This window comes from Thyridium curvatum, assembly GCF_004353045.1.
Source record: "Thyridium curvatum strain D216 chromosome Unknown NODE_45_length_338668_cov_82.209118, whole genome shotgun sequence".
NCBI lineage: Eukaryota > Fungi > Ascomycota > Sordariomycetes > Thyridiales > Thyridiaceae > Thyridium > Thyridium curvatum.
In genome coordinates, this window is record NW_022156800.1 from 148,195 (window position 1) to 169,355 (window position 21,161).

General features: G+C 56.5%; 5 protein-coding genes across 5 annotated transcripts; 2 read left to right on the plus strand and 3 right to left on the minus strand.

Moving 5' to 3' along the window:
* Nucleotides 1-1,402: 1,402 nt before the first annotated feature.
* E0L32_007390 (uncharacterized protein) lies at nucleotides 1,403-3,476 on the plus strand (the record flags this gene model as incomplete). The annotated part of the gene is made up of 4 exons (XM_031142129.1): nucleotides 1,403-1,535; nucleotides 1,672-1,888; nucleotides 1,958-3,309; nucleotides 3,394-3,476. The coding sequence occupies 4 exons, from the start codon at nucleotides 1,403-1,405 to the stop codon at nucleotides 3,474-3,476; spliced, it is 1,785 nt and encodes a 594-aa protein (XP_030993603.1).
* Nucleotides 3,477-4,005: 529 nt separating this feature from the next.
* Nucleotides 4,006-5,058, minus strand: E0L32_007391 (uncharacterized protein; the record flags this gene model as incomplete). The annotated part of the gene is made up of 1 exon (XM_031142130.1): nucleotides 4,006-5,058. The coding sequence occupies one exon, from the start codon at nucleotides 5,056-5,058 to the stop codon at nucleotides 4,006-4,008; it is 1,053 nt and encodes a 350-aa protein (XP_030993604.1).
* Nucleotides 5,059-10,067: 5,009 nt separating this feature from the next.
* Nucleotides 10,068-14,683, plus strand: E0L32_007392 (uncharacterized protein; the record flags this gene model as incomplete). The annotated part of the gene is made up of 4 exons (XM_031142131.1): nucleotides 10,068-10,379; nucleotides 10,490-13,482; nucleotides 13,547-14,019; nucleotides 14,103-14,683. 4 exons carry the CDS (start codon nucleotides 10,068-10,070, stop codon nucleotides 14,681-14,683), a joined length of 4,359 nt encoding a protein of 1,452 aa, XP_030993605.1.
* Nucleotides 14,684-15,885: 1,202 nt separating this feature from the next.
* E0L32_007393 (uncharacterized protein) lies at nucleotides 15,886-16,311 on the minus strand (the record flags this gene model as incomplete). The annotated part of the gene is made up of 1 exon (XM_031142132.1): nucleotides 15,886-16,311. One exon carries the CDS (start codon nucleotides 16,309-16,311, stop codon nucleotides 15,886-15,888), a length of 426 nt encoding a protein of 141 aa, XP_030993606.1.
* Nucleotides 16,312-17,813: 1,502 nt separating this feature from the next.
* Nucleotides 17,814-20,705, minus strand: E0L32_007394 (uncharacterized protein; the record flags this gene model as incomplete). Its single annotated transcript, XM_031142134.1, has 3 exons — nucleotides 17,814-18,420; nucleotides 18,528-20,477; nucleotides 20,602-20,705. 3 exons carry the CDS (start codon nucleotides 20,703-20,705, stop codon nucleotides 17,814-17,816), a joined length of 2,661 nt encoding a protein of 886 aa, XP_030993607.1.
* Nucleotides 20,706-21,161: the final 456 nt, after the last annotated feature.

Here is a 21,161-nt window from a genome sequence, read left to right on the forward strand (position 1 = left end):
ATAGGGTTTAAATAGCTAGCTTAACTATTAATAGAGTTATATTTATTCTATATCACTTTATAGTAAAAAGAGTACTATTATAATCCTCTTAGTCTAGTAAATTCTATAGTAGATCTCTCTCTCTTTTAAGAGATAGCTTATTATAATAAAATCATATCTCTATATAAGCCTATAAGTAATAAGTCATTTTAAATATTTAGAGAAGTCTAAGATTTATACTTTAGCTATATACTAATTCAACTATAACTATAAATATCACAGTCCTTTATAAGGCAGTAAGCAATAAAGTTCAGTTTAGGTTAGTAATACCTAGGAGGCCTAAGATTTAATAAAGATATACTCAGACCAGGGAGAGGGAAAATCTATAGACAGAATCTGATTCTAGAGAACAAGAAAAGAAAGGCAATTCCATCATAGTAGAGGGAATATCCTGGTTCACCCCACCATAAAAACTCCGGATTCTGGTATTGTAAAGCAGGGGTCAAAAATAGTGGTTGATTGTGGCCTGCTAATTTCTAACTCTCTCTCTCGAGAAGCCAACTAAATCTAACTTGGTGGCCCACTTCAGGGGCTGACTAAAATTCCCTCTCTACAATGAGCAAATGACTTCATCCACTAGAATGAAGCTTTGATGTAAGTAGCAGGACGTGACGCGCTGCGACGGCCTCGGCAGACCAGTGGAGGGTCCAATGGATGCCAAGCTGCCGAATGAAGCCAATTATTAAGAGAGCGCTAGCATCCAAAGAAGTTAGCAGGTCCAGCATCCATGGATGGGTGCTCCCTCAAGGACAATACCACGCCGGGCCAGGGGGCACTCACAGCCTACAGGCACCACGGCGCCTAAAATGGTGTGGATTTACAGCGGAGCGGGTGCCTGACAGGACCGAAACCCAATCACCCAATGGCCTCCAAGGATACTGAATCCATCCATCCACTCATTGATCCAGGGACAAGGGGTCGGCGGGCGGACCTCCAGACGTGGGAACAATAATAATAAGCAAGAGAGTGGCAGGGTGGAACATCAGCAACAAGCACCATTTTTGCGCTCCTCCTTCTCATTCTCATCAATGCCGGCCAGCACAGAGCTGCCAATGATCTGAAGGCCAAGCAGGGAAAGCTGGGTGCAGAGTAATCGGGAAGAGTGGGCGGTGTGCCACACACACACACACACACAGTCCGCATCGCCTCGGCTTCTTGCTTCTCTCCTGATAACTAATAACGACGGACCGATCTTTAAGCTTTTTTTTGCCTTCTCTGTCCTAAAACCCCCTACCCCGGAGGTTTTATTACACCAAGGCGGACCCCGTTTCTCCCCCCCTCCTCCTCCTTGTCCGGAACACCTTCGCATGCGAGATTGCGACCAATTGAATGACGACGACTCCATCGACGACGGCGTCTGCTCATGGTTTCACCGCAGAACGGCTCTGGCTCCGGCGCAGAGCTGCAGGTGAAGTTGAACGGCCATGTGCTGGCTGATGGGAAGGACGCGGATGGAGAGGCAGTCATCGACGCGGGGCTCAAGAGTCTTGATCACTGTACGTGTGCACCGCCGCATCGCCCATACCCCCCCTCTGGCTTCTACTGCTCGCGATGCGACCGGCGCGCAGGCTGCTGCGTCTCCCGCCATGGGGACAAACCCATAGCTAACCTGCGATGCGCTGCCCCTCCCAGACAAGCGAGCTCTGCCGCCATGGCGGTACCACTTGCGCCGCGAGCTGCTGCCCCTGATACGATGGGAGACGCCCTACCTCGCCTACCTCCAGAGCAAGACGCGCTCTCCCGCCCTCGACACATACTTTGCCGTCACGGCCAACTTGGGAACCCACACGTTCTTCATGATCGGCCTGCCCATACTCTTCTGGTTCGGGTACAGGGATCTCGGGAAAGGGTACGACCCATCGCGCCTATATCTACATGAGTGACCTCGAACTGATCGCACGTGTCTTTGCACATACAGGGCCGTCCACATCCTAGCCTTCGGCGTCTTCTTCACGGGCTTCATCAAGGACCTCTGCTCGCTGCCGCGCCCCTTGTCCCCTCCTCTGCACCGAATCACCATGTCCGGGCATGTCGCCCTCGAGTACGGCTTTCCCTCGACACACTCGACGAACGCGGTCTCTGTCGCTGTCTACGCAGTGCTCATGCTGCGCGAGACCGACATGCCGCCGGGCACAAAGATGGCGCTCGAGGGCCTGAGCTGGTTCTACGCCGCTTCGATCGTGGTCGGGCGCCTCTACTGCGGCATGCACGGCTTTACCGACGTCGTCGTGGGCAGCATCCTCGGCGCGATCATCAGCTACGTCGAGTTCTACTACGGGCCCCGTGTCGAGGCCTACATGTACGCGAGCTCCTGGCTCGCGCCGCTGATCGCTGTGCTCATCATCATCGTGCTGGTCAGGGTGCATCCGGAACCAGCAGACGACTGCCCGTGCTTCGATGACTCGGTCGCCTTTGCCGGCGTCGTCCTGGGCGAGGAGGTCGCGGCGTGGCACTATGCCCGGAGCCAGTTCGCCTGGAACGACGCGAGCTTCAGCCCCGTCGACCTGGGCTGGCCGACGCTGCTGGGGCGCATGGTCTTTGGCGTGCTCCTCATCTTCGGCTGGCGCGAGGTCATGAAGCCGACCCTGCTCAAGGTCCTGCCGCACATCTTCCGCGTCATCGAGAACCTCGGCCTGAACCTGCCGCGCCGGTACTTTGTGCAGGCCAGCGAGTACAAGGTCATCCCCGAGGTGCTGCGGCTGCGCACCGACAACGTGCTCCCCGGCGTCAGCGACCTGCCCAACATCGTGCGGAACATCAAGCGCGCGCGCAGGGGCCGCAGCGTCAGCATCGGCCCGCAGAGCGCCGCCGACGCGTACGAGACGCTGGCGTACCGGGAGCGGAGGAGGAGGGAGAGCATCGGTAGCCAGGGCAGCATCCGGAGCAAGAGCAGCCAGCACGACCTGCGCGAGAAAGGAGGGGCCGGCAGCAGCAGCGGCGGCACCGCCGCCGCTGCCGCCGCCGTCGACGACCGAGACGGCAACCACCGCTCGACGATGGCGTCGGGCGTGCAGCAGGGCCCGCTGGCGCAGTACGAGGAGATGATGGGCCAGGGGACGGTGGTCATGGACAGCGCCGCCCCGCCGCCGCTGTCGGCCGCCGAGAGCAGGGAGCAGCAGCAGCACCACCTGCTCCACCCGGAGGACGACGAGCCGGACATGTTCATCGGGCGGCAGGACGAGCTGGGCGAGAAGGAGATCTTTGAGCGGCTGACGAAGCCGCGCGTCCGGTACGACGTCGAGGTCGTGACGAAGCTGGTCGTCTATGCTGGTGGGTGGAACCCCTCCCTCTTCTTTTTTTTGTTTTGTTTGAAGGGAAACATTTGACTGACACTTTTGCGTAAAACAAAAACAGGCATCGGACTGCTTGCGGTTGAGGTTATTCCGGTTCTGTTCGAGTTCGTCGGCCTTGGTGCTGAGCATCTTCGTCCAAGATAGCGTTTCGTTTCTACCCGTTCTGTCCGCGGGGGGGAGATCTAGCCTCCGTGATGACTTTTGTTTTGGGTCTATATTTGTTTGACTACACTTGATAGATGAATAATACATTTAAAGACTGTAACTCTTGATACAGGCCTCAAACAAGTGATTAGCTGTAGAGTAGGTGAGGAACTCGAGGTTGGATACTGGCGATCATATTCAGCACCACGACATCAGAAGAAGTCTGAAAGATACTGGGAATAAATTGAAATATTGTTCATGATTATTGTATTGACGAATTACCCTTTTTCCTACACAGAAGTAATGAATGCTCTCGATCATGATAGAAGACACCGTGCTATGCTCAGTCAAAGAGCATCTGAAATGCAGTCGTCGAGACCGTGTGTGAATAGTGTGTCCTTCGAAACTCGTCCTCAATGCCATAACGCCGGACTCGCAACTCCTTTTTTGAAAACCCACATTGATATGCTCTTGCTCTTCTTGATCATACATCCCCGATCGTCAACCGCAAAGTCCACCGGTGCCAGATTCACCAGTCGACCTCGTTGCGATTCACGCCCCAGCTTCCATACGTGCCCTTGGCCAGTTCCTCGCGCTCGTAATGCCGCCGGTGTCTAGCCTTGCGGCCCAAGCCGCCATTGTTGTTGTTGCCCACGTCATTGGCACCGGCACCACCTGCGGCGCCGGCCGCCGCCGGGGAGCCGGGGAGAACCACGCACTCCTTGCCCGGCGAGTCGCCGATCAGGCTGGCCAGGTCCTCGACGCGCTCCTTCTCGGCGCGCGCCGCGGCCTTGCTGACCTTGCGCGCGGCCGCGGCCCGGCGCGAGCCTTCCCTCTGCGCCTGCTTGCCGCACGCGCGGCAGAACTGCCGCCGGCAGTCCTCGCGCTCCCTGCGCCGGCGGGGCCCGCTGCCGCCGTGCCGCGGCGGCCGGCCCAGCGCGGCCTTGGAGAAGTCGGCCGCGGGCAGTAGCTCGAAGCACCGGTAGCACATGTGGCGGTAGGTGTCCGCGTTCGCGTCCGCTGCGCCCGCTGCGCCCGCTGCGCCCGCGCCTGCGCCGCCCGCGCTGCCGGCGGCGGCGACGTCCTCGCGCCACCGGGCCAGGTCGACGCTGTGGTAGTAGTCGAGCTTGCGGTCGAGGTCGGCGTCGGCGGGGCGCGTGTAGGGCTCGAAGGCGGGCGAGGCCTGCCGGAGGCGGTCCCGCGAGACGAGCGACAGGCGCGAGGTGATGTTGAGCATGATCTCCGCCGGCAGGCGGTCGAGGAAGCTGCGGCCGTGGGCGGGCGGCTCGAAGGCCGGGTGGTCCGGGTGGAGGGAGACGTAGATGACGCGGTTCGGCAGGGAGCTGTCGGTGAGGCTGCTGCGCTGGTAGTAGTTGTCTAGGGTGATCGGGGCCACAGGGGAGTTGTTGTTGTTGTTGTTGTCATGGCTCGGGGTCTTGGGGTCCGCAAGGGGTAGGGACGGTGGAGGGACGAGGGGGGAGGCTGTGGCTGCCTGGGCTGCCTGGGCTGGGGATGGGTTTTCTTCCTCCTTGATGGGCTTGTTCGGGGTGGCTGGCATTGCTGCCGGAGTGTAGGATGACATTTTGGTGGTAGGTTATGTGAGGTGTGAATGACTTATCGAGGGAATGTTGGCTTCACTGGTTCCAAGAGGAGAGTAACTCTTTTGATGAACCGCGAGGATGATGACGATGATGAGGAAGGTAGAGGAAGAAGAAGTAGTTGATGATGATGATGAGGAGGAGGAGGAGGAAGGTTGAGGAAGAAGAAGAAGTTGATGACGGCGACGATGATCGCTGCGGAGGGCGCCTACGTAGGATCTCGATAGGGGAAATAGGTTAATAGTTCTAGAGTCGGTTAGAAGTCGCGATATTTATTTTGGTGCCTTGGACGTGTAACTGGACGCGTGTAGTAGGGAGTGACCCCTTTGTTGACTGCCCTGCGGGCGGTGCTAGCGCGACGGGCAGTGGTGACTGTGGTGGTCCTTGCCTTTGCAGGAGTGGTTAATTGACTGGAGAAGAGCTGATGTTATAATGAATTGTCCAAGTGACTTCGATCTGATTGAAGTCTGGATGGGCAGATAAGCTGACAAGTGCCGCCTGGGTTGCTGGCTGAGCACTGCTGGAGTGTGTCAAGGCTTTGAAGTCTCGACTGGTCTCGAGCTTTTACAGAAGTGAGGAAATGGGAGGAGGGCAAGGGGAGGAGCCTCGATCGTCCCATGTCATGTGTGCCAGCCATCTGTCGTCTGCGTTGTGATTCGCGCGGGGGGTAGGTCGATTGGCGAGGCGCCAGTTCCCTGTCCTGCGCGACTCGGGCCTCGTGCTCTTGATGGCTGGCGATGAGTGTCGTCCTTGCTTTGGGCTGTAGAGAGGAAGTGTGTTCTCAGTCGACAAAAGCCTCCCAGCGACCGAAGAGTGACACCCTGTTGATACTGATCTGACCCAACTACTGGTGATGGCTTCCGAGGGCATGACGACCCAAAATGTAAAGACGGTATCAATTCCTCTTTGTCAAAAGTAAGGCAGTCTTGTTATATATAATGCGAATTCGTTGTGAGACCTTGATGTCAGGAGTTACTCAGACAAAAGTTTGTCTCCGTATGGGATCCTGTTCGGTGTTGCTCGGATGTCCATAGTACGAAACATGGCAGACATCTCACTTGGCCGAACAGTCCGGATCACCTTTGTTTCCTTGCTATAGATTAGGCCTAACCCTTCATAATAAAAAATGCAACATACAAGTGTCCATCCAGTCATCCAATGAGGCGGTGGTCTTATTGGGAGAGCAGTCGCTTGTCCGAAAGAAGAATTGGTCAAGGTAGCCAACTCCCTTCCGGGGTTCCACGAGTACGATTTCCATACTCTCTTTGGTCTCCGTATTCTCCCGCGGTTACTCAGGAACGCCTTAGGAGAGGGAGGGTGAAGACGCATACGCATATCAGAGCGTAGAGTAAAATACGACTAAGCCGAAAAGAAGGGCGCCCTCGACTCCCACAACTTGTCTTCCCTAGGAAAGAAGCAGTGAGTTCTGCATGTCTGCCCGCTTGATCATTCTTTGCTTACTTAGTCTCTACTATGTTCGGCAATATGCGTGAATGGTGGTGGCATCCACTGGATAAGTTGTTTCCAAGTGAAGCTAATGACAACCAACTAGGACATGGGAGCAATGATGAGTGGCAAAGACTCAGTTCTTATGCCACTGAAAGCGCGCGCTTTTCCATAAAAAAAAAAAAACAAACCCTACCGATTTATGGGAAAGCAATAGTGACCACAGCGTCTGTGTAGACAAACACTGCCGTATTCACATCTGCAACGTTTATTAATCTTGGTCATACCACCGAGAGCCTCGTCTGATCGGTATTGTCTTCTACACTTCAACCGCAACTCGGATTCGCGACAAGGAATTAAGGTTTAGCCTGGTGGTCTGTGCTCTCTGTCGGGGGATTCAATCTTCCTCTCGGCTCTGTGCGTCTGTGCGGTGCGGAATGCATACGGAGGACTCGAAGTGTATTGGGTGATCATGCTCTATCTAACGATGGCAGGGGCCCCTGTTGCACGAATGAACATTAGCGCCAGCCATGTGTGCCCAACGACCCCTCCAGAGCAGGGGTGTCGGCCAGTCCAGGCCGGGAGGAGGCTCGGGATGCGAGGCTTGACTCTCGAGTCTGCTTTGGACTCGCCAGACCCGATCGCGATGGTGCCTGGGGCGAACCCTCTCTCGGGCTTTTCCCACGATGCCAGGACGAATCAGCGGTCTCCTAGGTTCCTGGGATGACTGCTCATTACTGAATTTACCAAGAGGACATCCTTCACCTCACGAGATGCACGCGACATGGATGGCATGTCAGGTCCTGGCTAGCCCTTGTCCTGTGTGCAGTAGGCAGGCAAGGCAGGTAGGCATGTATGTATGTACAAGTATCAATCCAGGGTGTGATGCAGCGGCAAGGAAGAAAAAAGCACCCAGGCAGGCGGCAGAAGGCGAGAAACAGGCGTGCAAACCTGGCCAGAATCCACCCGAACGAAGACTCGAGGAGGGGCAGGAGGGCCAGCAGAGCTCCAGAATGATGCAGGCGATGATACATACATGCATGCAGACAGTTCAGAGTTTTCCTTCTGATGTCTTTTCTTTTTTCGTAGCCCTTCTCCTCTTTTTTTTTTTTGCCTCCCGTTATGTGTGTGCATTTTGTGTGCCGTCCCTACATGCCAATCGCGACGAGAATGGCATGGCCGAGAGGGGTTGTTGTCTTCTCATTTGACATGATCGTACACACGGGGAGCAATTCGAAACGAAGGCCATGGAAAGAGCTTCACCGCTTCTTTGAAGAAAGCTTGGAATTTTTAGCATGGCCCTTTTTTTCCCGCAGAGTGGATTCGCGTTCGAATTAAACAAGCCACTCTTGTTGGGGGAGCCGCTGGTTTTGCGAAGGATGGATTTCTGGTCCATGACTGGTAAAAAGAGCCCGTCTGGATGTGTGCGGATGTGTGTGTGTGTGTGTGCGCGCCAACGACAAATATGGATGCCAATTGCGGTTCCATGGTGGCTAGTGGTACCTGGGTCTGGCATACAAATTCGCGGTGTGAGGAGAGTACCTATTCTCTGGATCGGTTTTACCACCCGACGGCGGCCCCTCTGGGAGTCCACTGTCCCCTTCGCGGGACCCATCGGCCCAGATTTAGCAGGAATCGGCTCATGCAGTGCCCGTAACACTCGCAGGAGGGACAGACAAGGGTCGAATTCAGGTGGGATAAACGGCTATCCATGGATGGGAAACGCGCACACATCAGGCACATCCGGCATCGTGTGGTTTCTGGGTTGTCAAGGGGGAGGCCGGCGAGGCATCATCACACTGGACTTGAGGCCGGAGCAGGGCAAGGCAAGGCAAGGCAAGGCACGGCACGAGATCTGAGAGTTAGAAGAAACGCCCGCCCGAGCTGGAGGTGCAGGACATCATACCTACAAGTAAGTGATGCGTGCAGATAACAACGGCACAGCACAGATATTGGATACGTAGATGATTAAAGTATCGTTTGCGTAGATCACTGATGACAGGGTGACTTGCCGCATCCTCTCTCAGCCTTTTGCCCACCAATTCGCACCATCCCTGCAACTTAGCCTTTTGAAACTAAGCCTATTGCTCTCGAGACACCACCACTAGCAATCGCCCCCCTGCCAATCAGAGGCCGGCACACCCCCATCTCGAGGTCACCAAAGGGCCACCGTACTCAAGGTCTGCGTGGAAAAAAAAAAAAGGATACACTTCGGTAAATCCAAAACCCAGAGCTTGGATCGATTGTAGGTACCGCCGGTGCTGCCCGCCGTCATTCCCTAGCCTGCCCAGGTGGCATGGTGTGCCTTGGATTGATTGGGAAACTCTGGCCAAATAAAGGCGTAGAATAGGTAGGTTCCTGCGCCGTCCGTGTTGGGCGGTGTCTCTGGAGCTTATCCCTGGCAGTCCGTAATCTTGTCGCGTCCCTACGGAACTAGATACCTGAACTTATGATCTAAAGAAAGTTGGTGAGAGCGCCTTGTGTCTCACAGTTTCCAGGCTAAGTAAAGTACCTACATTCGTTACCAGTTCACTGCCGATACAGCCCCGGCGTCTTCGTGCAGATCCCTTGCGACGGAGGACAGGAAAAGGGACAGGAAATACCTACAAGCCCACTCACTGTCTACGTAAGGTTACTTCGTACCTAAGGTAGATAGACTGCGCCCAGCTATCCTCTTTGTCGGATTTCGATAGCGAGCGGAGTGGGATAGCCCACAGCACAGTACCGGACATGATACCTCAGATGCCTTTCGAAACATCCGACACACGGAGATTTCCCTGACTCTTTTTCAGGGAAACACGCCCTCCCCCCTAGACAAATCCACTGTCGCATCCGCCCACTTTTTCCCTTCTGCACTGCCCAGCTTGACCGTGCGCTTTTGGCTCCCCAATTTTGGTGCCATTCTTTGATGAGAGAGAGACACACACACAGAGAGATACCTAGATTCCGGGCTGGCTCGCTTGCTTTTGATTAGTGATTGATCGACTTGACCTGAACTTGATTGCAGAGTGAGCAAGTTAGCAGTGAGCGACGGGCGACGGGCGACGGGCAACCAAACTGACTGGTTCCAGGGCGCTCGCTGACTGGCTACTGCCTTCGAGTACCACCTGCCCGACATCTGTCTAGGTACCGTAGAGCGTAGGTAGGTATCGCCTTCCAGCCTGGCAACCTTTGGAAAGTCTCAGGTCAAAAAGCCACCCACTCGTAGGGATTCCAGGCCCCAGAAACTCCACCCAAATCTCACCTGTCACCAACCATCTGCGACTCTGCGACCTGCACTCTCTCCATCCAATCCTTACCGCCCGCCACCTTTCCTCCAGCAGAATCAATCACTCGCTCGCTCACCCCTCACCCACCCAGAGACTCTTCGACGATTGCCAGATCTCGAGCTGCCGCTGCCTTGCGACGCGACGAAAGGAATAGTTGCGCATTTCCTTCTCATCGCTCTTGGGCCAAGAGCTTGATGATGTCGGCAATCGATCGCAAGTAGCTACGCCCTCTCTCTCTCTTTCCACCTCCACCTCTCTCCACCACCCCTTACGCAATCATGGCCACTGAAGCGATTGGCGCTGCCGCGCCCGTCGTCGACGGTGATACCATCGCCGTCGCCCACCCTTTCCAGCCAAAACCCGACGACGCTTCCAAGCCTACCGGCTTGAACTCTCCTCCCGACAGCAACAATGCCATGAAGCTCGACGGTAGCGACGATTCCGAGCTTAGCGACCTCGACGATGCTGTCACGGACGGCTTCAAGTTCGACCCCGAAGACGACATTGGCGAGATCGAACCCGACCACTTCTCTGGCACTGTTCCTGTCTTCCGACCAACTATGCACCAGTTCAAGGACTTTAAGCGATTTGTACGTTGCCGATCTCGTTATGGACATCTCTTGGTTTCTCGACTGGTGGATGCGATTGGTTTCTTTGACTACGCGCAGGTGCTAACCACTCTCTTTCTCACTCCGTACAGATGGAAAAGATCGACCAGTATGGAATGAAGTCTGGCATCGTCAAAGTGATCCCTCCTCAAGAATGGAAGGATTCTCTCCCCGCCCTCGACGAGCTTGTCAAGACAATCCGAGTGCGGGATCCCATCAAGCAGGACATCATGGGTTCGAATGGAACCTACCGACAGGTCAACATCCTCCACCAACGATCCTACAACCTCCCCCAATGGCGCCAGCTCTGCGACCAGAGCGAGCACCAGCCTCCGGCAAGACGCGGCGAGCGTCGTGCCAACGCAGACAAGCCCAAGCCCACCCCACGACCTCGACCAGCCAACGCTGCCTCTGCCGCCGGCGGTTCAAGTAAAAAGGGAAAGCGTGGTAAGACCGGCAAGGGAAAGGGCAAGTCAGTCGTCAGGGAGGAGACGGCAGAATCAGAAGCTCGTCCCATGACCCCCGAATCACCCAAGGTTGAACCCGACACTGTCCTCGATTCCGTCGAAGGTGACCCCGCGATTAAGATTGAGGAGACCGAAGAGACCTTTGAGGAAGCTCCCGCTCCGCGGAGAATGGGATTCACCCGTCAGGCCAGCACCATCAAGACGCAGTCCACGTCGGCGCGCCGAAAATATGCCAAGCGTGAAGGTTCCGCCAAGATCGACGAGGCTGCCTTCAAGGATTGGGATTATCACATGGACATCTCGGACTACACACCAGAGCGGTGCGAGGAGCTGGAGAGAGTGTACTGGAAGACTCTCACCTATGCCCCTCCCCTCTACGGTGCCGATTTGCAGGGGACTCTTTTCGACGAGTCTACCGAGCTATGGAACCTCAACAAGCTACCCAACCTGTTGGACGTGCTGGGGACCAAGGTGCCTGGCGTCAACACTGCCTACCTCTACCTGGGAATGTGGAAGGCTACTTTCGCGTGGCATTTGGAGGACGTCGACCTCTACAGCATCAACTACCTCCATTTTGGTGCCCCCAAGCAGTGGTACAGCATCTCGCAGGGCGATGCCAGACGGTTCGAGGCTGCCATGAAGAACATCTGGCCCACCGACGCCAAGGCCTGCGACCAATTCCTCCGCCACAAGGCCTTCTTGATCTCACCCAACCACCTCCAGCAACACTATGGCATCAAAGTCAACAAGGTTGTCTCATACCCTGGCGAGTTTGTCGTCACCTATCCCTACGGTTATCACTCGGGCTACAACCTGGGCTATAACTGTGCTGAAGCTGTCAATTTCGCCCTCGACTCTTGGCTGCCGATGGGCAAGATTGCCAAGAGGTGTGAATGTGCACAAGCCCAGGACAGCGTCTGGGTCGATGTGTATGAGATTGAGCGCAAGCTCCGAGGCGAATCCACTGAGTATGAGGAGACCGAGGACGAAGAAGACGAGGAAGACGAGGATGAGGCCGACGATTCTACTCTTCATGCCCACGGAAGCACAATCCGTATCAAGGCCCCGAGCAAGAAGCGCAAGAGGGATGTAAAGGACAAGGGCAACAAGAAGGTCAAGAAGATTCGTCTCCGTCTCAAGGCTCATGTCGAACCGCCATGTTGCCTTTGCCCCAACGACTTCCCCGGAGCGGAGCTCCTGCCTACCGATGACGGCCGAAAGGCCCACAGACTGTGTGCGCTGTATCTACCCGAGACCTACATCGAGACGGAGGACGGCAGGGAGGTCATCACCAACGCCACAAGCATATCAAAGGCTCGCCTGGATCTCAAATGTCTATTTTGCCGATCCAAGAAGGGAGCCTGCTTCCAATGCTCTCAGAAGAAGTGCGCACGGTCGTACCATGCCACCTGTGCAGCGTCAGCTGGGGTATTTGTCGAGGAGGCCGAGGTTCCCGTTTTCGGCGAGGACGGCACAGAATACAAGGAGCAGGCCTTCGAGTTCAGCTGTCGTTTCCACCGCACCAAGCGAGACAAGAAGCTGGATGGAGAAGCACTGGAGAAGAACGCCCGCGTCCGCGACGCTGCCGCTCACCTCACCCAGGGCCAGTTCTGTCAGCTACAGTACTACAGGGGCGATATCTTCGCGGGCGTCGTTGTGGAGAATCGCGCCGACGAAGAGACCCTTCTGGTCGATATCATTCCTGGAGGTGATCGTGTCGAGGTGGAATGGAAGTGGCTCCTCCTTCCGGACCCGGCCGACTTCAAGCTGCCCAAGGCTTCACCAAATGCGTTGCCTCTGCCGTCATCCAGGTCCGCCAAGGACAAGATCAATGCGAAGAAGAGGCCTGGCAAGGAGTTGCCCCGGGCCGAGGACGCATTCGTCGAGGGCTTCACGTGGGCTGAGTTCCATACCTGTGAAGAATCAGAATGCACCAACAGCGAACAAGTCAGGATCGACTTTGCCAAGACAGACCAGGTCTGGCACTACCTGGGTAGAACTTCGACAGAGACGAAGGCCCAGTACACGGAGGATCCGGCCAGGCCCCAGTACAACCCCAAGAGCCACTTCTTGGATTCAATACCCAAGCCACTCATCCAGCGTCCCTCTTCGACAGTCATGGGACCACCTCGCCGATCGTACAGCACCATCAACCCTCCATATGTCCCCCATACCGTCAAGGAGGAGAAGCCTTACGTCTATAAACCGCGCAAAAATTTCGACTACACCTTCCCCCCGCAGAACCCCCAACAATCCTTCTCTTCTCAAGCCGTCGGCAGCGCGACTCAGCAATCCTTCAACCCCGACCCTCGCTTTGTCAATGCGGCCCAGTACTATGGGACGACGGGCTTCCCTGCCGCCCAAGGCCAGGCATCCTCATCACGTCCTACTACTCCGAGCGGCCCATTCCTCAACGGCTACTCTGCTGTTCCAGCAGCCCAGTCCTGGTCCAAGCCTGGGCCGGGACAAAGCCATGGACCGAGCCATGGCAAGGCTGCCAAGGGTTTTGCTCGTCCTCCCAGACCCAACCATCCCTCCGCCATCCTCCCTCCGCCTGCCCCAGTCAAGCTAAGTGCGACTTGCCAGAAATACGCCTTCTTCCAAGTCAACCACAACAGGTAGGCTTGTTCACAGGAGCTGACACATCGATATTCTCATTTTTTGATACTGACATATGAACAGGGAATCCTCCAGCTACCGAACTCCTTATGCTCGGTGGGGAGGTTTCACCAACGGCTACGAAGGGAACCTGCGTGAACACCTCATGAGCACGGGAGGAGCAGGCCTCCACAAGCGAAGCAGCAGCTTTGGGTTGGGCGGCGGCTTGAAAGGCCTGACACGCCCATCTCCCTATCTCAACTACAACAGCCCTCCACCTTCATCATCATCTGCCTCCTCCCCTTACCTCTCCACCAAGAACAACTTCTTCGGCACCGCGTCCTCTGCATCCTCCTACACCTCGTATGATGCATTTGGCAACAAGCTGTCATCCATGTCCCCCACTCTTGGCAGCTATGCGGGTAGTCCCACGACGCCGCTAGGTGGGTACGAGCTGAGTCAATCCAACTCACCCATGCTTCACCCTGCTATTCGAACTCCGTTTGGCACCTCTTGGCAGCAAAACCTCCACGCCACGCTGGGCCAATACTCGCCAGGTAAGATATCGTTGATCCCTCCCCCCTCTCCTCACCATCGACTTGGCAGGCAGGCAGCTTATGATGTGCGACCCTCTGCTTAGTCGATGCCGACTTCTCCCCGCCCTCGTCCATCACGAACACGCCGTCCACCACGCCTCTCAACAGCTTCCCACTGCAGCCAGCACCACTACTGGGCGACTTCCTGACCCAGACCACCTACGTCACGCCTGTGGAGGACCCGCCGTCCCCTGAAGCCAGTGCTGATCAAACCCCGGCGGAGCAATTGAAGCAGCAGCTTCGCAGGATCTCTGATCCTCTGCCGTCATCGTACAGTCTCCCGCACCCGGATAATGAAAGAGAACACGCAGCTCACGCACCGGTGTCTTCGCAGATACCGCTTCCGATGCCTTCACCAGCCCAAGCGTCGCCACCAAAGCCGCAGCAGTCTCAACCAGATCTTCACCAACCAGCTGTTCGACTTCAACCCGAGCTGAAGCTGGGATACGGCGCCCACCATGTAGGGGCTGACATTCAACATCAACAAGCGCCGCGCCGGCTGCTACCGCCTCGCCTACAAACTCCGATACACGAACTTGCCGAAGTGCCTCCCAACTCCATGGGGCTTGTCGACCAGATACTGTCCAACCTGAAACAAGCCTGCGGCGAGGACAAACGATCATGATATTATGCAGCAACCTACCTTTTGTGTCTTTGGAATTATCGATCTGCAACACAGCGACGACAGCAAAATCGATGTACGATTCGGCGTCCAGCGAGCGACGTGCGCAGTCTTTTCTCTCTGATGAGAAGAACCTCACAAGGAAAGGAAAGTGAAGAGAGAAACAACATAAGAGATGGTTTAAACCCCCCACCCAGTTTTGAGATTCTGTCCTCGACCCGCGTCGGTGATCGATGATGATTCCTCTCTTGAGAATTCGAGATCAAACGTAACTTACCGATAAGGCGTGTCTCTGTTGGCGCTCGCAGGGAATCTTGACAGGGAATCGAAAAAGTTTTTTTTTGGAATCATTTTGATGGCTATCACTAGCCAGGCAGCACAACACCGATAGATGGGCGGGTTCCTGATTTTCGGAAATCTTCTGTTTCTTTGCACGACGGAGTTCAAGGCACACCAAAAAGCAAGGCAACTACTCGAGTACATACTCCGCGAGGGAGAAAGGAAGCAAAAACCGGAACGGGCAAACTCCTGGACATAGAGAGGCTTTTCTCGGTCTTTTGACGCGAGAGGTGGAGAGAGAGAGAGAGAGAGAGATTCGAGGCGTTTCGAGCGAAGCTGGAACGAATGGGGAATCGACTGATATGATTGATGGTAACGACGGGCATGTATATAAGATACCACCAGCGCGGCGAGCGACGGACGGACGGGCGACAGGTTGGTCCAGGGCCGCCGTGTTCGAGCCAGCGGACATCAGGCGAGTGTGTCTCTCTTCGGGTTGCCAGCAGCTGCAGGTCGATCGATAATTAAACCTCTTATTGACTGCAAGTCTTGTAAGCGAGGCGTGAATGATGTCCGGCTGGCTGACTGAGTGACTGTGTGGATCTTGGTAGCAGAGCTGACGGTGCGACACGACGACCTTTGCGGATTGCTAACATTGTTTCGGATGATTTTGAGTTTGCATATCGGTCATTTCTGTCATTAAGTTGACATCTGATAATTACATGGCAGTTGTACAAGAAAAAACCCACTCTCTCTGCCTTGATGATCGCCTTGTCATGCCGTGGATTCATAAAAGGCAGGAAAGAAGACACGAGATGGCGACCTCAACTCCGATCCTACACCCCATAAACCCTCCTCTTCTCCTTCTCCTCTCCTCCTCTCTTCTCCTTCTCCTCTCCTTCTCTCCTCTCCTCTCCTCTCCTCTTTTACTCGGGCGCCACGAGCTGCGAGCACAGCAGCCAGTCGGCGCCGGCGTTCTGCCGCCACGTGCTGTGCACGCTGACGGGGTGCTGCCGGCCGTCGTCGGTCGTGAAGCTGCCCTTGTACAGGATGCTGACGGCCATCATGTCGACCTCGACGACGCGCACCGTGTCGCGGTCCATCTGGTAGCCCCTCAGGGGCTTGACGCGGTCGAGCGCCTCGAGCACGGGCTGCTGCTTGCGGTCCTGGGCCTCCTCGGGCTTCCGGCCGAGGACCTCTGAGGAAATAAAGGGGTTGATCATGGCGCAGTCGGGCGCGATGTACTCTTTCGCGTCGTCCATGCTGTCGCAGAGGGCGCGCATGAGCAGCGTCTCCATCTCCTTGGCCGACTTGACGTTGCGCGAGGCGATGTTGTTGACCTTGGGGGGCATGTTTGCTGGTTTGTTTCTTTTTCTTGTGTGTTTTTCCTTTTCTCCTTAGGGGTGGTTTGAGATCTGGAGAGATGGTATGGTTATGAGAGGCGTGCTTTTGATGATGTAGACTTGGAAACGCTGTGAGTCCGTCGGGCACCACAGAGAAGGATGGAGAGAATGGAGTTTGTTTCTTTTACTATTACGGCTACGAGGAGCTATGGGGATGGGGGAGAATGCTACCCTTGATGTATTTAAACAGTGACATTGCAGTGAATGACATATATCCTGGAGAGCGAGCAATGGCCTGGTACAAGGGACCGCCAAAAAAAAAAAACAAGAAAACTTGGATGAATGATGAGGATGGAGAAAAGTGGCTTGTCGTTCAAGATGGGGGGATGGGCGATTTGCATCATGGCTTGACGTCAGAGGTGGGCTGGATTTCTGGGAAAAAGCTTGGGAGGAGGGGAGCAGGGGAGAGCGGGCGGCGTTGGCCTGCATCCAAAGCATGGAACTGTATGTGCCCCATTCATCCATCCACTTACGCAGACCACATTCTACGATGATCCCATACACCATTCCTTTCATTCTCTTGGCTGCTTGATGATGGTGGGGAGCAGATCCGGGCCGCATCATACTGTGGGACCGGGAGAGATCTAGGCTTTTCTGTACACGAGTACATCCAACATGCACATACGTACATCCCACACTGTACTTGTACAGAAGATGACCCTGGCTCGCTGGCAAGGACGTTCCGATGCAGAGGGGAAAAAAAAGAGACCAAATGGATCTGCACCCACTTCTGCTCAAGCTCTGGCCCCCGTCATACGGTCGGTACACACCGGCCCCTGAGCTGGGTCCCGCTTCATGTACCCGGGGCGAGCCAGACATGCGAGACTTGCGGTTGTCAATGGGCACATCCCGTCCCTTGCACTTGCAGCGTAATCGGAAAGAAACACGCAAAGTACGAGGCTCGATCTCGGACAAGGTTGCAGCTAGAGCAGGGTAGGTTATTAGGCCCTACATTGGTAGCAACCGCACACACGTAATAGACTGGCATGCTTCTCAAGTTTCTGGTAGTTGACTTCGTGGTTTTGCAGTGAAACTCGCCGCCCGTCTGCACTGGCCGAAACCTGTCCTGTTGGGAAACAAGCTCGGCACGAGTCTTCAGATGTAAAATGATAACGAGCAGAATCTTTGGTAATTCGCATCCATCCAGCCGGTTCCTTCTGCAGTGCAGGAGGAGCTATCAGTTCTTGGGTAGAACTCATTTGACTTTTCTTTGAAATAGAGCAAACGAACAACTTTTTTGATGGGCGGTGATCAGACATAGGCCAACTAGTAGAATAGACCAAAGTGTAACAAATAGCCACTCCGTATCAGAACCAATACTGTAGGCACTCAAAACAGGGTGTGCCCGTCCTCCTCAGACTCTCCTCTGGGTTTTCCCATCCCGCTCAGACCCGAACACAAAACCGCGGCCATAAGCTTCTCAGGGTGACGGCACGAGCCTCGACCGACGGCTAGGCCGCGCCGCGAGCCGCCGCCCACTCGCGCAGGACCGCCGCGTCGCGCTCGCGGTACGCCGCCCGCCCGCGGATGCGGTCCTTGACCGTCTCGAGCGTGCGGTTGAACGCGCCCGTGTCCTTGCCGGCGAAGAAGCCCTCGATCGACGCCAGCGCCCCGCGGTCCGAGAACTGCTGCAGCGAGACCTTGACCAGCCGGTCCAGCACGACGGGATTGCCGCCCACTTTCGCGACGACCTCGCCCCAGTTCTCCCGCATGTACTGCCACAGCAGCGGGCGGGCGACGCGGTTGTGCGCCAGCCCCGACGCCAGGTAGTGCATGTCGCCCGCGGGCACGCAGTCGGAGCCCCGCCCGAAGAGGAAGGGCAGCAGCGTGCGCGTGACGACGCCGGCGTCGAAGACGTGGCCCATGGTCGCGAGCGAGACCTCGCGGCCGTCGGGCGCGTTGGACGTGCGCCACTCGTCCTGCAGGAAGGCGACCGTGTCGGCCGGGTCCGCCTTGAGGGCCACGCGGTAGATGGGCCGCCGGAGGTCCGGGTGCGGCCGGTTGTTGGCGGGGTCCTGGCGGAGGGCTCTGAAGCGGCGCAGCGCCTCCTCTTGGACGCTGTTGGTCATGGGAAATTGTGTGTGTCAGTAAATTAAAACTCTTGTACAGTGTTGTTGTTGTCGTCTTAACGAAAAAGACCTGGACCGAGACAATGCACGACTTACCCGGTATGACCGTTGACGCCAGCAGCCAGCAGCAGCCTCTTGCGCAGGAGACCCTTGTTGAAGTCCTCGCCCGCGGGGAAGTCCCAGCCGATGGTGCTCAGGGGCCGCTCGATGAGCTCGAGGATGAAGCGCTCCAGCACCCTGCGGATGTCGTCGTCCTCGCCAAAGATGCCCTTGACGGTGCCGACGGCGTCGAGGGCCTGGGAGAGGACGCGGTAGTGGCTCTCGCCGCTGAAGCCCTGCACGAACGAGAGGAGGGCGGGCGTGGTGCCGTAGCCGGAGAAGGCGAGCTCGGCGGCGGAGCCGGCCGTGGCAATCTTGTCCGCGACGCTGAGCCTGTCGAGCTGAGTGCCGAGCTTGACCAGGCGCGCGGGAGGGTAGCTGACGCGGTAGAAGCCCGTCGCGTTCGAGTTGAGCTTGTAGAAGTCGTCGTTGACGTCGCGGATGGTCTCCTCCTTGGTGGTCAGGGCGACGGTGTCGATGCCCTGGGTGCCGGCCTTGCCCTCGAACGAGAGGGGCACCCACCAGGTCGTCGTGTCGTCCTTGGCCTCGACATCGCCGGTCGACAGGAAACGCGACTGCTTGACGGTGATCTGGCCGGGCTCCTCGGCAACGGTGAGAACGGGGTGGCCGATCTTCTCCACCCACGGTCCCATGATGGTGTTGATGTCTTGGCCAGAGGCCTCGCTCAGGCCGGCCCACAGATCCTGGGTGGTGGCGTTGCCGTACTTGTTCTTCTTCAGGTAGATGGCGACGCCCTTGAGGAAGGTCTCGGTGCCGAGGTGGTTCGCCAACATGCGGATGACCGAGCAGCCCTTCAGGTAGCTGATGGCATCGAACACTTGGTTGACATCCAGCGCATCGCGGACGGGGACGTGGATGGGGTGAGAGGCCCTCACGGCATCAAGCCCGAGGGCGGTCTCCATGCCCTCGTTGACCCACTGGGCCCAGACGTCCCAGTCGGGGTGAAGATGCTCCGTCGCAACCCAGCCAGCCCAGGTGGCGAAGCCCTCGTTGAGCCAGAGCTCATCCCACCAGTCCATAGTCACCAGGTTGCCGAACCATTGGTGAGCCAGCTCGTGGGCGACCACGTAGGCGATGCGGTTGCGGAAGACAGCGTCGGACTGCTTCTCGTCGAAGAGGATGGCGGTAGTGCGGTAGGTGACCAGGCCCCAGTTCTCCATGGCCCCGTGCGTGAACTCGTGCACGGCAAGGATGTCCGACTTTGGCAGAGGGTAGTCGATCTCAAACTTCTCACTGAAGAAGTCGATGTACTTGGGAGCATGCTGAAGAGCCCACCGGCCCTGCTCAATCAGCCCGCGAGTCGTGTAGACTCGGACGGGGATCTGCTTGCCATTGTACCGGCGGTCCGTCAGGGCCTCGATGTACTCAAAGTCGCCAATGGCCCAGGCCAGAAGGTAGGTGCTCATCACGGGCGTTCGCTCAAAGGTGACCAGCTTGGTCCCAGACTTGTTGCCTGGCTTCTCCTCCTTGACAGGCATGTTGCTCAGGGCAACCTGGTCGTCCGGGATCTCGAGCGCGACGTCAAAGGTGGCCTTGAGGTTGGGCTCGTCAAAGCAGGGGAAGGCTCGGCGAGCATCGCAGGCCTCGAACTGGGTGCTCATCATGTAGTGGAAGTCCTCATCACGCGGTACAGAGGCCGCGGCAGGGGTGTCCTTGGGAGGCTTGTACTGGGAGCGGTAGAAGCCAGACATGTCATGGTTGATGATGGCCTCAAAGTCAATGACGATCTGGGCCTTGGCCGACGCAGGAAGCTGCTCCTTGAACCGGATGGTGGTTCGCTGCTTCTTGGTGTCATAGGCAAAGTCGGTCGACTCAAAGGTCTGACCGGCCTTGGTCTGCTCGACTGAGACCTTGACATTGTGAAGCTTGACATCCCAGGTGTTGATGACGATCTCGGACGAGGCCTGGGTGAGCTTAGCATCGATCCTAGAGTGTAATGTCAGCAGCTTATTCCCAAACTCATCATATCATACATGAAAGCTCATCAAGTGAATGACATGATGGCTAGGCCCCCTTGGGAGGTGGTCTGGGGGATCTGGATACAACGTACTTGACAGTGCCCTTGTAGGTCCAGTCCTTGAATTCCAGATCTGTGAGCAACAGATCGTAGTGGACTGGCTTCACTGTGCCTGGGAGAATGTCGCGATCGGCCATGGTGGCAGTGGTGGTGGTGGAGGAGGAGGATGGCGATGGCGATGCGGAGGAATGAAGTGCGTTGGGGAAGGCAGGTGAGCAGAAGCCCCTCGCAGCAGACGGTGTGGAGGATGTGGGAGAAAGGAATGAAGAGGAAGCAGAAGTGCAGGTCAGAGGCCTGGTGGTGGGAGAAGTGGATGGTGTTGCTGTTTTTAGTGGTGAAGCTGTTGTCAGTGGTATGGACGGTGCAGCTGCCGCTTTGGTCGATGGCGGGGAGCTTCTTAGAGTTTGGGAGCTGGAAATGCCCCGCACAGCGCCAGACGGCCTACGTAGGCCTGGCCTGCCGTTTCCACGTAATATGGAGCTTGAGAGTTTCCGTCCGAGTTGAGAAGGTCGGCGGCACAAACGGATCCCGCGCTGCTGGGCCGAAGCAAGCCGGCCTGGAATCTGAAGAGAGGCTAGAGAGTGGCAGGCAGC